The 15,997-nt window shown below is 45.7% G+C and overlaps 1 protein-coding gene across 1 annotated transcript in view; it reads right to left on the bottom strand.

Moving 5' to 3' along the window:
• Positions 1 to 15,997, bottom strand: part of Pepd (peptidase D) — a 120,608-nt gene that overhangs the window by 82,338 nt on the left and 22,273 nt on the right. Inside the window, exons 5-7 of the mRNA XM_047529535.1 lie at positions 14,951 to 14,998; positions 13,190 to 13,251; positions 2,971 to 3,015 (exon numbers count right to left, since the gene is read on the bottom strand). Coding sequence (XP_047385491.1) covers positions 2,971 to 3,015; positions 13,190 to 13,251; positions 14,951 to 14,998 — 155 coding nt within the window. The remainder of the gene's footprint in view (positions 1 to 2,970; positions 3,016 to 13,189; positions 13,252 to 14,950; positions 14,999 to 15,997) is intronic.

Below are 15,997 nucleotides of genomic sequence, written 5' to 3' on the forward strand. Positions count from 1 at the left end.
CAGAGGAATTTACAGGAAATCAAAAAGGCACTGCTTGAGAGAATGGAAAACAATAAAACAGTCACACAGAGGAAATGAATGACAACCAAATGAAAACGAGAAAGTGAGCTTCCCCATGCTGGCAGTCTGCTCTTTGCCTTCCAATCAGATAGGCTCGGGGAAGAACCCGAGCTAGCTTGGGGCTGGGGGATGTATGGGTGCCAAGGAAGCTTTGCCACATAGCCCCTGTCCTCCAGCCCTGCTACATCCTGGCCTCAGCCCGAGATCCATTCTGCTGGCTCCAAGAACCCCATGCTTCCAAGGTAACCAGGAGTGAACAGGGAGAAAGGCTGACCTTCTGGCAGGCCGTAGCCTCAAGAGTGCTCCTCTGAGCCACAAGGGGCTACACAAGTTCTGGAACCAACAACCTGGGCAAGTCCCTAACCTCCCTGTGCCTCAGTTTTCCTTATCAATAGCATGGAAGTAACTAAGAACCTACCTACTGTACCAAACCAAAACACCCTCTTTGAGTCAGATGGCAAGTCTGGTGCTCAGTTCAGTCCCTTGCACACAGGGAGCTTCGACAGTCAGCGTTTGGCTCATGCTCTCATTCAATCCACCTACTCTGCAGGTGAGCAGAGGAGGCTGGGTGACTCTTTGCAGCCTCACGGTGAGCTAGGTATTACCACATCTCCATTTTTCAGATGAAGTAGCTGAGGCTCATAAAAGGATCCTGGGCTGGGGGGTTAGAACTCAGGTGTCTAGGCTGACAGTTTCCCCCAGGCAGCTTCCCTCTACAGAGAGAGAGGGTGCTGAGGAGCCTTCAAGACCCAGGAGCCCACAAGCAACATCATGGAAAGCAGACCCTCTCTGGGACATGAAGGACCTGCCCACCATTCTACCCAGAACCCTTCCCTCATTCACAGGGCGAGGGCGACGTTCATGGCTGCAACGGATCCACTGAGAGCCGCCGCATCACTGCAGAGACCAAGATCTGTGCTATTAAAACACACCCCTGAGGCAGCAAGGACAATGTGACATTTCTGAAATCGTTCTACTGCCATCAAATGCCAAATAAGTACTTTCCGCTGTTCACTTTAATAAAGTTGAGAGGTATTCTATGAACGCAGACTCCACCTCAGAGCCTTGGAAATGTCACTTGAATTAAAGCAAGCTTACTCCAAAGTGACAAACTAATGGTGCATCCCTCAGGGAGATGCTGGAGTGCACAACCCAGTCACGGTCTCCAAAGTGCCCCCATTGTAAGCAACCTCGAGGGAAAGTCACGGTGAGGCAGCATGAGAGCATGTGGACCTGTTCTGCCAAGCTGGGGGCTAGCAAGAGGCCAGGCATTCATTCCTTTATTCAGGAAGAAGTGGCCGTGAACTTGAAGGTCATAGCCCCCACCCTCACAGTGTGTGGCCATGACAGAAATTGGGCCAAGGCTGCTGACAGAGCTAGGTCAGCCCACCTGGCCTCTCTGGAGGGTCAGTACTGACACCTGTCATCAGTTCCCAGATGTCTGTCTCCAACCTGCAACTCAGCCCTCTCGTCCACTGGTACCTGCCTCAGACAACACATCCCAAACAAGTCCCAACTTGCCACAGCATCCCCCTTCCAGTGATGAGTCCCCCATGTCACTTTCATATGTGCACCAAGCATATATCCAGCTGCTCAGGGCAAAAACCCAGTCACCTCCGCTACACCACCACAGCTGGCTCCTCCCACGAGTCCCCGTCATAGTCGCTTTTTCTCTTGCATCTTCACCACACCCCTTCCATGGCTACCTGGACCCCTGCAACAGCCTCCTCACAGGCAATCTGTTCCCACTCTTGCCCCACAACTGAGTCTCCAGCCAGAGGCCAAAATTATTTTTGGAAAAGCAAACCTGATTCCACACTCCTCAGTTTCAACCCTTCAGGGGTTTCCTGTATTTCCCATTTTTCTCAAGACAGAGTCAAAACTGATACCAAGACTGGCCTAGTCACAGCTCACCTCTCCAACCATCCTAAGACTATACTTCCCCGGCCCCCATAGTCACACAAGGCCACCACCCTTTCTCTGGTATCCCTGAGTTAATGTTTCACTGGCCTGGATCACCCTCTCCTTCTCCAACTGCAAATTTCTATTAATCTTTGGGTCACAGTGTTGGTCCCAAGCGCCAAGGTTAGGTGAATTGTATCTATCAACTAGATTTGGTAAGATCAAAAGCAAAACATCTACATATTTCATAGGCGAGTGACAAGGTGGCAAAGGTCCTGCCTCACCTCTCTTCTATATTTACAATTAGTACTGTCACGCAATAAAGCAAAAAATGCTTTACTGCTATCAAAGAACAACTTGATGGCTTAGGAAGAAAATCAGTGGCATATCAGAGTTGGAGGGCCACTGCCAGGGCCCACAGAGGTCATGCCCAATCGAAGAGGGCTTATCCTCCAGGTATCTAATATAAACCAGGTGTGCTGCAGGTAAGGGCTGCCCAATGAAGAAAGAAGGCCACAAAAGAACATGTATAACAGAATGCCACATCTGTCCAGATACCTGTGCAAAAGGGGGAACACATGCTCACCTTTCTGGCATGGGATTGTGTGGGATGTTCACTTCTATACTTTGCACTACCTGCCTTCTCTCTGAGCTGTGTATGGCTTACGGTAAGAATTTTGAAAGACTGAAAATATAGTTCAACGGTACAGCACATGACTGGCAGGCCTAAGGGCCTGGGTTTACCCCTAGAAACACACACACGACTAAAAAGAAATGATAAGTGAATTTTAATTGATATTCAAGTGACTCAGGCCCTTTTGGAAAACCAACCATCAACTAACCAACAACAACACCCCCCAAACCCTGCCAAAAAAAATAATCCAGAAAAGGCTAAAGAAGGAAGTTCTAGGGACCAGCTTTCTGAGTTGGGTGAGCAGAAATAACAGGGTCTCCTGTCTCCATGAGTTGAGCATAACAAAAAGCCAAGCTGGCCACAACTGTACTCACCACTCAACGATCTCTGGGTGAAGAATGGTGTTGTTGACATTGAACCTATGGAAAGAAAATAAACAAAGCCCATTAGGTCAGTATCTATCATTGAGAAGTACCTCATTCAATACATACATGCCGTGGCCAAAAACAATAAAACAGGCCTCAAATGAATTTTCTGACTCCTTGACCTGCAGAAGTCCTGCTATTCAGTTCCTGCCGCAGATCTAGAAGCCCAGGGCCCATCCCCAAGTGCAGTTGCCCCTCCACCCCCACAATGCAGACAGCACAGCCCCTTCTGTCTAGTATGCCAACAAATTTAGAATGGGAGCATCAGAATGAAAAGAGAAAGCAGTCAAGAGAATATCTGAAAAAATAATGGCTGAAAACTTCACCAACTTGACTGAAAAAAACATTAATCTATATACACATCCATAAAGCTCAATGAACCCTAAGCTGGATAAATTCAAAGATATCTACTCCTAGATCCATCATATTCAAAACGTGAAAAGACAAAGAATACAGATGAACCCCAACTTATAATAGTTCAGTTTAGGGCTTTTCAACTTTATAATGGATTTATCAGGACGTAACAAGGAGTATCTACACTCACAATGATTCGTTTAAACCATTTTTTGGCTTTACAAAGGGTTTATTGGAATATTACCCCAATGGAAGGTGAGGGACACTGGTATCTTAAAAGCAACAAGAGCAAAACAATACATCACATATAAGGATCCTCAATAAGATTAATAATAAGATTTCTCATCAGAAACTAAGGAGAGCAGTAGGCCATGGGATAACATATTCAAAGTGCTGAAAGAAAAAAAAAATGCCAACTAAGAATTCTACATCTAGCAAGACTGCTTTAAAACTGAAAAATTAAAACTTCTTAGATAAACAAAAACCAAGAGAATTAATCACTAGCAGACCTACTCTACGACAAATACTAAAGAGAACCCTTTTCACTGAAATAAAAGGGCACCAGAGAGTAACTTGAATTCACATGAAGAAAAGAAGGACACTGACAAAGGTGACCATATAGGGAAAGACAAAGATAGTACAAATGTATTCTTCTAAGGCCTTTTTTTCTCCCAACTGACTTAGGGAGACAACTGCAAAAAACAGTAATTGTGAATCTGTAGATAAGCACAAAATGTACAAAGATGCAATCCACATGCAATAACAGCAAAAAGGAGGGGGAGGAAATGGAAATCTACGGAGACAAAGATTTGTATACTATTGAAATTAAGTCGATTTTAATATAAACTAGAGTTTTACATTTAAGGGTTTAATTGTAACCTCTAGAGCGATCACTAAGAAAATAACTAAAACATACAGAAAACAAGGGAATCAAAATGGAACAATAAAAAAAAAAAACCCATCATAGGCTGGATGGTACAGTGTTTACATAGTAGGTACAAGGCCCTGGGTTCGATCCCCAGAACCACAAAAATAAACAAATGAAGAAGAAAGAAAAAAGAAGAAAGAAGGAGGAGGAGGAGAGGGAAGAACGGGAGGAGAAGGAGGAGGAAGAGAAATGAAAAAAAAAAAAAATCAAACACAAAAGGTGGCAATGGGGTCCCTGGTCCCCTCCTCACTCTCTTTTATTTCCTGGCCACGAGATGGGCTCTGCTCTGCCACGCGATCCCACTATGATGTGCTCCCTCACCACAGACCCAAAAGCAGGAGGGTCAACTGATTAGGCACAGGAACATCCAAAAGTATGAGCCAAAATAAACCTCTCTACAAGTTGATCATCTCAGGTATCTTGTTAAGGTTGCAGAAATATGACACAAGCATCTAGATAAACATAATAAAACTGTAGGTCCCAAAATAAATTCATACATTAATGGTAAAGCGACCTTTCTATTGTGATAAAACACACATAAAATGTGCCATTTTAATTTTTTTAAGTTTACACTTCAGTGGCTTTGTCATATTGTTATAAAATCATTGTCCCTATACATCTCCAGAACTGTCCAGCATCTTATACCAAAACTCTCCAGTCATTCAGCAATAACACCCCCATTTCTCTTTACCCCCAGTGCTGGTAACTACTATTCTATTTTATTTCTCTATGAATTTGGCTACTTTAATAACCTCATATATGTACAATTATACAATATTTTTCCTTGGCCAGTTGACTTCTGACAAGGGTACTAATACAATCCATTAAATGTCAACACAATCTTTCCAACGAGTGGTGCTGAAACAATTGGATATTCAAATGAAAAAGAATTAAGTTGGGTCCCTACCTAACACCACATAAAAAAATGGACCACAGTGAATCGAATACCTAAATGTAAGAACTAAAACTATACAATTCCTAGAAGAAAACATGGGTTTAACTCTTTATGGCCTTGGACTAGATTTCTTAGATAAGATACCTAAAGTATAAATAGATACAAAGAAAACTAGATACTGAACTTCATCAAAATTAAAATTTTTGTGTATCAAGGATCCTATCAAGAAACTGAAACGACAAACTATACAATAGGAGAAAAATTTCATAAATCATCAAGAGCTGCTACCCAGAATAAAAGAATGAAGAATTTCAATAACAATGAAAAAAAAAAAAACACACTTCAATCAGAAATGGGTAAAGGGTCTGAATAGAAACTTCTCCAAAGAAGATTGACGAATGGCACAAGAAAAGATGCTCAACATTAGTCTTCAAGAAAATGTAAATAATAACCACAAGATATTACATCAGGGCCATCAGCCTGGTTATAATGAAACAGATAATAACAAGTGTTGGTGAGCATGGAGAGAAACAAGAGCCCACATACATTGCAGCTGGGAATATAAATTGGTACAGTTGCTCTGAAAAATTATTTGGCAATTCCTCAAAAAGTTAAAGAGCTACCATGTGACCCAATAATTCCACTGAAAACATGTTCACACAAAAATTTTTACATCAATGTTCAGAGCGGCAATATTGATAATGGCCAAATGGTGGGCACAACTCAAGCATTCAGCACCTAATGAATGGACAAAGAAAATGTGGTAAATATTCATAGAAAAGAATTATTTTAGCCACAAAAATGAGCAAAGTACTGATTCATGCCATAATATGAATAAAGTTTAATATGTTCTAGGTGAAAGAAGCCAGACACAGAATACTACATGTTGAATGATTTCATTTATATCAAATGTCAGAGCAGGTTAATCCCTAGAGACCTGGGGTAAAAGGAATGTTGGGGTGAGAGGATGGAGGAATGAAAATTATAAAGGAGCACAGGGTTTCTTTTTGGGTAATAGAAATGTTCTAAAATTGATTGTGATGATCATTGCACAACTCTGTAAACATACAAAACTCACTTAACTGCACACTTTCAATGGGTAAGTCCTAAGGTACATGGATTACATCCCAATTAAATTGTTTTTTAAAACTTACTGAACTATGCAGATAGTGAATGCTATATAATACAAATTTCACTTAAATAAAGCTGCTTTATAAAAATTAACAAAACAGAAAGGAGAAATAGATAAAGCCACAAGCATAGCTGAGACTACCACATACCTCTCATAGTAATAAGAACAAGCAGAGCAATCAGGAAGGATGTACAATACAATTAACCAACTAGACTCAAATGACATGCAGAACACTACCGTCAACATGCAGAATCTATGCTCTCTTCAAGTGTGTATCATTTATATACTAATAAATATCATAATAATCGCAAGTTGAAACAAATTTCAAAAGGATGAGATACTGAGAATATTCATCACAGAATTAAACTAGAAGTCAGTAACAGAAAGGGAACTATAAACTCCCAAATTGTTTAGAAATGAAGCAACAAACTTCTACATACCCTCTGTTCCAAGACAAAAATCACAGTGAAACTAGAAACAAAAGTATGAAATATCAGTTGTGAAATGCAGCTGAAGCAATTCTTAGATAACTGATAGTCCTAAATGAAGAGAGAAGAACATTAAAAATCAAGTAAGTTTCCATCCCAACAATGTCCCTTTCTTCTCTTCCTACAGAAAGAGCAAATAAAACCAAAAGAGACTGGGAGGAAATTTAAAAGAGCACAAATTAGTGAAATAAAACAGGAGAGAAAAAAGTCAAAAGTTGCTCTTAGATAAGATTAACATAACTGAAAAGATGACCCCAGGAGACAAAAATGTTCACGTCAGGGCACATCTCTGACCCAGGAGAGCCACATGTGACCCAGAGCTCAAGCTATCGGGGAGACAGCGGGGGAAGAATGATGTGTCCCAGTAAAGCAGAGGTCTCAGCAGAGGAGACGTGGCAAGCCTTCAGCTCCCTGGATTCCAAGACCTGCTCCATCACAGGTCAGGACACCACATGCAAGCACATGCAGGCCTGTGAGCTCCTGAGCTCCTGCAAGCCAGGGACTCTCCACAGCCTCACTACTTATGTTTGAAAACACCGAAGTAATGCCACGGTTGTGAGGTCAGCAGCCTTACTCTTGGCTGAGCCAACTAAGAAGCAGGGAGAGGGGAAGAGAAAGGCAAGCATAAACCAGCAGGTGGAGAGGATTCCAGATCTAATTCCCAACTACACAAAGAGGAATACTTGATTCAGAGTCAACCTAAATGCTGTAGAATCAAAGACCTACTTGTGAAACACCAAAGAAACTAAAGGCAGCAAGGTAGTGAAGAACAGAGTAGCAGACAACATGAATCACGATGACAACACAGACATTGCCACCCATTTTGCCAAACGTCACTTTGACCTTAGGAAAAGCAATGGCCTATCTACCGACAGCCAGACAAACTAGCAAAATTTCACTTTACATAATATGTACGTACACGCACACACACAAAGGCAGTAGAGTGACCCAGCACACAGCCAGACACACACACACACACACACACACACACACACACAGGCATATGCTTAGAAAATATACACCCAAGTGTATACACAACAAACAAATGCTTGAGATATACACAATAGACACTAGTCCCAGTCCCACCTTATCCAATGGGGATATGTTCCAAGACCCCCTGTGGATACCAGAAACCACAGGGAGTATGAATCCTGTGTATACTGTTTTTTCAAATATATATGTATATGCAAATCTATGATTAAGTTTAATTTATAAATTAAATGCATAAGAGGTTGACAATAATAATAAACAGAACAATTATACCAAAAAACAGTAATAAAAATTCCAGCATCATTACTCTTGCTCTTTGGGGTCACTATTAAGTAAAATAAGGCTTACTTGAATACAAACACTGGGATACAGTGACAATTGATTTGATAATCAACACAGCTACCAAGTGACTAAAGGGTGGGTAGCATATATAACATGGATACATTAGACAAAGGGATTGGAAAGGAAAGTGCAAGATTTGATCAAGCTATTCAGAATGGCATACAATTTAAAACTTATGAACTGTTTATTTCTAGAATTTGCCCTTTTATGTTTTTGGACCTCAGTTGACTATAGCTAACTTACATCACAAAAAGCAAAACCAGAGGACTACTGTATATGCCCAAAAACACAGACATAGGCTTATACACACAAATACACACTAAGCTACATATACTTAGAAGCATGTGAACAAACACAGATACACACATGCATTTGGACAAGGATATATTCAGATATACACAAAGACCCAGATCCAGATAAACAGATGCAGACACATATAGATACACAGACTCCAATAAACCAATGTATACACACAGACATACACAAATGTACATTCAGCCACAAAAACATACTTAGAGAGAAAGAAACACACTCAGACACACAGAGAAGAATTCAAAAGACAGTACTGACAGGTTTAATTCTGGGTAATGAAACTTGGATATTCCATATTTTTACCTTTGTGCTACTAGCATTTTTCTATGATGACTATATCAATTACATAAAATTAACAACAAAACCCCACTGATGGCCATAAGAATGAAGAGTGTCCTAGAAGTCAGTAATTTCCGGGTGGGCTCTAATTGTGGGGTAGGCAATGAAAGGGTGAAGAGGATGGGCTTGACTTCCTGCCTGGGCCTCTGGCTTCAACCCCGGAGGGGGTCTAACCCAATGCATGAGGCAGGCCTCCAACTCTACTCCCTGCTAGGGGGTTAGGGTGGGTTCTCCCCTCATGGAGATTTCCATGGAATTTTAAGCCCAACCCTAAATATTAACTTGATATGCAACTTAACAGTAGCCAGAAGCCATGGTCCCCAAACCACAAATTGGCATTTTGTTGTAATCATCAAGTTTTAATAATGTCCTTCTACTTCCTGGGTTTTAAAATTCACATCTTTGAATATTAATACTCCTACATTAACAACCCCCAAATTCAGCATTTCATATTTAACTGCTTATTTAAATTGAATTAATTTGTAACCAATTGTCTTCAAATATCCAAGGCAATTTAAGCAAATGCCAAAAGATAAGAAATATGCTTATTCTGAACAACCAGCTGATGTAAAATAGGGACCATATTTCTCTCTCAGACAACACCATGAAATGTAGTCCTCTAAAACTTGCTGTCCCCATGCAGGACTCCCGGGCACAGATCCTGCCTGCCTGGGAGACACACCTATTAAGTGAGGCAAACCTGAAGGATGAAGGGCCCTCAATTCAGACCACATGACCCCCTACAGGCCATTCCCTTCCCTTCATGATCAGTCTCCTTCTAAGGAAAATCTGCCTTACGATCGATCTCCTCAGCTATGAACAATGACCCATCACATCTGACAGGGTTGCCAGGTGCAGGAATCAGGTGCTCCATGGAGCCTTGGTGTCCACAGTCCACAGGAAGAAGTCTCAAGTCCTCTTTACTGCAGGGCTCTGCTCCCCACCTCAGCTTCCCATAGCCCCAGCCCACACACCAGCTTCCCACCAAGCTCTCACCAAGCCCTGGCAAGGAGTGCCTGAACCCACTGATGTACCCCATGTTCCCACCAGAGTCCATCGTGAAGTGTTCTTCCAAACCCTCCAGGAACTTATCACTGTTCCTGTCAGGTTAAGCAGGGAGCCATTGCCTGGGCCAGATTCCAAACTCAGCATGGAGCTTGCAGACTGCTCCCATTTGTTCCCCTCACCCCATCATAATCACACCAAGCCACACCCTTTTGGTGAGCCAACTGGCCCTTGATCACGGGTTGATCTCTCTGGCCTCCTGCTTGTCTATCACCCACCCTGCCTCTGCCTCCCCATTCCCTCTGATGCAACCCTCTGCCATCCCTATCACTGTGAGACCCAGGGCACTCCTGCAATGGGCTGGTTGGCTCTGTTCCTGGGAGCTAAGGGAGGTCTGCCAAGGTTGAGCCCAAGTGGAACAGACACCCAAGGCAGACAAACTCAAGAAGCCACACTGGGAGGGAAGGGCCCAGGCCAGTCACCCAAGGAACCAGAGTCTGAGGGCCTGGGATGGGTGGCCTGCTGAGGCCAGTGTTAGCTTCCTCCTCCCTGCAAGCAAAAGCAAAGGTAGCCTGAGAGGGCCCATCAGGACAAACTGAGAGCCCAAACCTGAACTTCTGTTAAAGTGGAGGGTTCAACAAAAATCCAAGACAGAGGTGCAGCAGAGATGTTTAACAGGGTCAAAAGTAAAAATTCCAGGAATAAGACGCTTCATTAGGGCAGTGAGAGGCAACTAGGGACACAGTAGTTGAGAATTGGAAAATAGGACGACAGCAAGATTCATCTTGCTTAGGAAACAGTCTATTATTATCCCCAGCAAACAGCTGGAGGCACTCAGCAGGCAGGTGAATGTGGTCACTGAGCTGCAGTGGCCCTCAAGGACAAGGTCTCTTCCAGCCTGGCCCAGAGGCCAGGGAGTAGCAGAATTGAGGTGCTGGCAGTCTGGATAGTGGGAAACAGGGGGCTGAGCTAGACCCAAAGCCAAGGAATACACATGTGACTTCCTGGAGGAAGGATCCAGGGGGCACCTGGAGGCAGAGGCCGGGGCCCCAAGTCAGTGCCCATGGTACACTAAGAAGGGGGCACCTGTGAAGGTCCCTTCCCCAGCAGAGCAACCCCCGATTGTGGAGTTACACAAAGAGAATGGTGAGATGTGAGGCCCAGAGAAGAGGCATGAGGGGACAAGCCTGCCAGGGGATAGAAGAGGAAGGGGTACCATGAGCAGACCAGGAGACTCCAAAGCAAAAAACAGCTGTGAGAACTTTATCCTGCAGCATCTCAACCAATCAGAGACCTTAGCCAACAGCCCATTATGTGGGTGTGGAAATCAATCCACCCAATGCCCAGGACAGTCTCTCAGCCCAGAGAAGCAGATGAGTGCCTGCTTGTCAGGTACCAGTCAGCCCACATCCGGGCCAGACCATGGGCTGAAGATAATACAGCCTATGTGCCAGGGGAGATGATGCAACATTGGGCTAGTCCCTGGCTCTCTGGAAGTCATCTCCAGATGCTGAGGTAAGAGCTTGTAGAGCACAGGACCCTCGGGTCCCTTGGAGGGACTGTGGAGATTCAGGGGAGAAACAGGAGAACAGGGCAGGGTCTGCCTAAAAGAGGGAGAAGCTGGAGTTTACAGCAGGGAATCCTCCCAGTGGTGGAGATGAGGCCTCCACTTCCAACTCCCCCATAACAGGGATGCTGTCCCTGCCTCTTTTGTATGAACTTCATAGAGCAGCCAGCAGAGGTCTGCCTCAGTGACCCCATCCTGAGCTTCCCACCCAGGACCACACCTGCCACACCAACTCACTGTCCTGGGCCTGGGGGAAGCTCAGCCCTCTGTAACAGAGATCTCTGAGGGGACAAGCAGAGGCCCCACAGCCAAGAGGCCCTGCATCTGACCATGACCTGGGAACTTCCGCCATGTTGAAGCCTATGGAGCCCATGGTATAGATGGGAAGACAGGCCCACAAGGCAAGAGAATTTAATTGGTATTTGCTGTAGGCAAGCAATTACTGAACATCGGCTCCAAGAAGACTGGATGAATGTGATCTCTTAAGTCCCCACAACAAGCGCATGGAGTACATTTGGGGAAATCAAAGTCACAAAGTCAGTCAGGGTACCCCTCCACAGTTCAAGGCCCTCCCATGAGGAAAGACCTAGGAGAAGACAGAGGGATGCTGTGGAGATGGTCCATGGTGTTGGTCAAGGAAGTAGAGCAGGGCCTTAAATGCAGGCACCTGGGTCATGGGGAGGCCCAGCCCTGGGCAGCAGCATCTGGCTGTGCCTGCACACCCTCCAAGGGCCTGGGGAGAGACAGTAGTTCTAGCTCCATGGTCAGCATTTCAATGAGCAGGCTAGTGGCATGGGAGGCAGGGCCACTTTGAGCAAAATCCCTAGAGGATGCAGAGAGAAGCAAACCTGATACCCACTCCCCGGTCCCAGCGCTCTTATCACTGGGGAAGTGATACATATTCATGAGCTCACAATCCTTTCTAATCACCACTACATCACACATATGCACAGATTCCCGCAGCTGAGGCTCATACATAATTATAAGGCGCTTCCTCCGTCACTGCCTCGGTCCACCAAAGGACAACAGAGGATGCAGTGGCTACAGGGAATGTGTGGTGGAGGAGAATGCTGGGGGCCCAGTTCATTCAGGAGCATGGCTGGGTGCTGTCCACTGTCCCTACTCAGCAGCCTGGAGCAGGGCCTCTCCTTGAGGGCTTGTCTGCAGCAGTGTCAGCCCAGCATTGCAGGCCCACAGATCCCTGGAGCTGGTCCCCAGTCAGTCTGGGAACATAGCACAGCTGACAGGCAGCACTCTCTGGGGGCCGCAGGGTGATGGGGGTGACAATGAGATAAAGGTGCTGCTCTCCCTGTACCCAACACCTGGAGAGGCCTAGAAAGGGAAAACTCCTTCCTAAGCAGGGTTTGGGGGCTACTCTCAGAGTTCAGTTGAGGAGTGAGGTCAGGTAAGGGGGACACTACTTGAGACTGGGGCAGTAGGGGACACAGGAATTTGTTGAGAGCTGGACAGGGAGAGGTTAGTGGCCAGGACTAAGGGGCGGGCCCATATGGCAAACAGTGTGATTTACAAAAGACCCCAGAGCTCGAAGCTTGTCTCTAGGGAGCCCGCGCACAGCAGCCAGGGTCAAACACTTTGGTTATGGGGCACTACAGAGAAGGTTTGCTCTCCTTAAGGTAAAAGGTAGGCGATTTTAGGGCAATAATTTAAAAAAATATTTCCTCAAAATGCCCAGCTGACTCCCATTTTTAGAATGCTCCTCTGCATGTTTCATAGTTGGTGTGCAGGCTGGGGAAGACCTTCTGGCCAAGGAGCAAGTACGGGGAGGATGGAAAGACAGCTGTGGGGCCCGACTCACTTGCTGATGCCCTCGAAAGAAGCTTCCCTGCACACACTGCCGCTGTCGGTGTTGACACCACGCTGCGGGGAAAGGGAAAGAGGGGTGAGAACACATACAAGTCACACAGGGGCCACACAGTGTCCCCACAGCCTGCCCAGGAGGCCCTGCCTCCTCCAAGCAGGTTCAAGATAGAGGAGAACAGGGAGTCCCAACCCTGGACCAACAAACCCTTCCCCTCCTGCCTTTCCCTCACCAGTAAGGCCCCCGGCCCCAGCCCAGCCAGGCAGCTCCAAGTCAGGCCCTCCTTTCTGCACTGCAGCTTGAAAAGCACATGAGTCAGGGGCCTCATGTATCCCGCAGTGTCCCAGGTGCACACAAGGTCTCCTCCATGGATGGGTCAGGATACTCTGGTGACACCAGGTAGGATGCTGGACTCAGGTGGGGCCCAGGCAAGAAAAGCAGGTACCAGGGACTGCTCACCACCACCACCAATCTGCTCTGCCCAGGCTGGGCCTATCTTCTCTTTCACCCACACACTTCTCACTAACAGTGTGAGGTCCAGGGGTATAGGCAGGCCCCCTATCCATAAGTAGTGCATGGATATGACCAATTGCGGATCAAAAATAATTGAAAGAAAAATTGCATCTGTAGTGAACACGTAGACTTTTTCTTCTTTCCATCATTCCTTAAATACACTGTATCAGTTATTTACATTATATGAGGTACTATAAAAATTTTAGAGATGATTTAAAGTATATTAGAAGAGGTATGCAGGTTACATGCAAATACTATGCTATTTTATATAAGGAACTTGAGCACCTGGAGGTCTTAGTTTCCAGAGGGTTCTAGAACCAAACCCACAGAAATTGAGGGATGATTGGCTATCAAATCCAGAGATGGGGGACCTACATCAGACAAGACTGTTGTGAAGGTGTTCCATCCCTCTCCTTTTTCTAATTGTAAGGAGACTCCACATGGAACTGGATGGAAGTAGAAACAAGAGATTTAGAGAAAAAGATGCCCCCAAGAGAGGCAAGGCATTTTAAAATCACCATTGCTTTCTCAAGGACTTCAGGCCAATCGATGTCTAACCACATACCCAATAAAACACAAGGGGCCATCTTTGACCACAATCATCGAATGCAACCTTCCTTCTTACTGCCAAAACAGCAGCACAGAATAAAGAAACCAAATACTAAAGAAAAAAATTACCAAGAACTATTCCTGTAAAAATCAATTAACAAAGGGAAGAAGGATTACTTAGGGAGGAAGGACCATATATATGAAACTCCCAAGGTCAAAGAAGAGCAAGAAAGCACGCTTTCTCTCTGAGACATCCCACATTGAGCCCAAGCCCTGCCAGGGTGCCAGGAACCCATGCTGCACCCCAGGCTGTGCTCATAGCCCAGTTACCTGAGGACGGATGCCAAGGGCGTTTTTCAAATTCTATCAACAACAGGTTATATGCAAATACTACTGGGGGAGGAGTAAGCTGACCCTCAAAGCCCATGAGCTCAGACCGACACAACTACATATTCTAGCAGGTTTTAACCCTACAAATGCACATGGTGCCTTGTCCATTATGGTCTCAAGCTGACATCCCAGGAACCCTCAAGGATGGTCCTGGACAGAGACCAAGCAAATGTGGCTATTTATTACCAATGACATTCCTCTCATTTCCTAATTCTCCCCACCACTCCGATGTCAGCAGGGAAGGGCTGCTCCCTAAAACCTCTTCTCTACCAAATACTGCCTGGCTCCTGGACACTAGCCACTTACCAAGGTTAGGAGGACAGAGGGGTTCTGTGATGTCAGGATACTGGCAATCTGAAAGGTAAGAAAAGAAATGTTTTAGAGCAATTGTGAAGAAGTCTGCTGGATATGATGTACCACCATTACTTAATGACAGTGCATATTTATACAGCAGGGCCTTAAGATAGGTACATTACTGTCCCCATTCTGCAGAAGAAGAAATCAAGGCTTACAGGGATTGATGAACTTCTAAAAGTCACACAGCTATCAAGTGGTAGAGAGGGTTTTAAACCTGAACCTGGCAAGTCCCCACGGCACTTGCCTCCAGATACCAGGCAGATCCCTTGTTCCAAACAGCCAGACCCACCCACCCTCCAGCTACCACCTCTGCCCATCTGCCAACTCCTTCCTGAAAGAGCCATCCCCACCACTCCAAAAGCCACAGGCACTGCCCCACAGTTTCTCATCCCCAGGGCAGACACCTCCCTTCCTGGCCCCCATTCTCAACTAGGGCAGCCAGCCTGCCCCAGCTCCACCCTTTGGCCTCCAGCCCACCCAACACTCTCCAGTTCCCCACCCCCTCCACAGCCCACTCGGGTATCCCTTCAGCAAGTCAGTGGCTTTCTCCTCCCCCAACACCCTACCCAAGTTCAACTCTCCACATCCCTGCTCCCCACTCAGTGGTACCTCTGCCCAGAATGCCCTCCCCTGATCTTTCCTGCTCCATCCGTCCACATCCCCAAGGCAGGTTCATTCACCCCTCCTCTACCACCCCACTGGCGGTCATCAATGCCCGAGCAGAGTACCCATCAGTCAGCATTAGATGTGACTCCTGGCCCCCAGGGTGCTACTGCCCTGTAAGGAGCAATTTCTTCCTCTCCAGACCCCCAACCCTCTGTCTGCCTTGTACCTGGGCTACTGCATGAGGGGCCCCCTCCCCTGCAGTCCCTGTCCTAAACTCTGACACCCTCAACACTGTGACAGAAGGAGGACGTGTTGGTTTACCAGACTGACTGAGCTGTCACTGATACACTCTACAATGAATATATGCTAAGTGGACATTTTGATGTATGT

Source organism: Sciurus carolinensis, chromosome 16 (assembly GCF_902686445.1).
Source record: "Sciurus carolinensis chromosome 16, mSciCar1.2, whole genome shotgun sequence".
Lineage (NCBI taxonomy): Eukaryota > Metazoa > Chordata > Mammalia > Rodentia > Sciuridae > Sciurus > Sciurus carolinensis.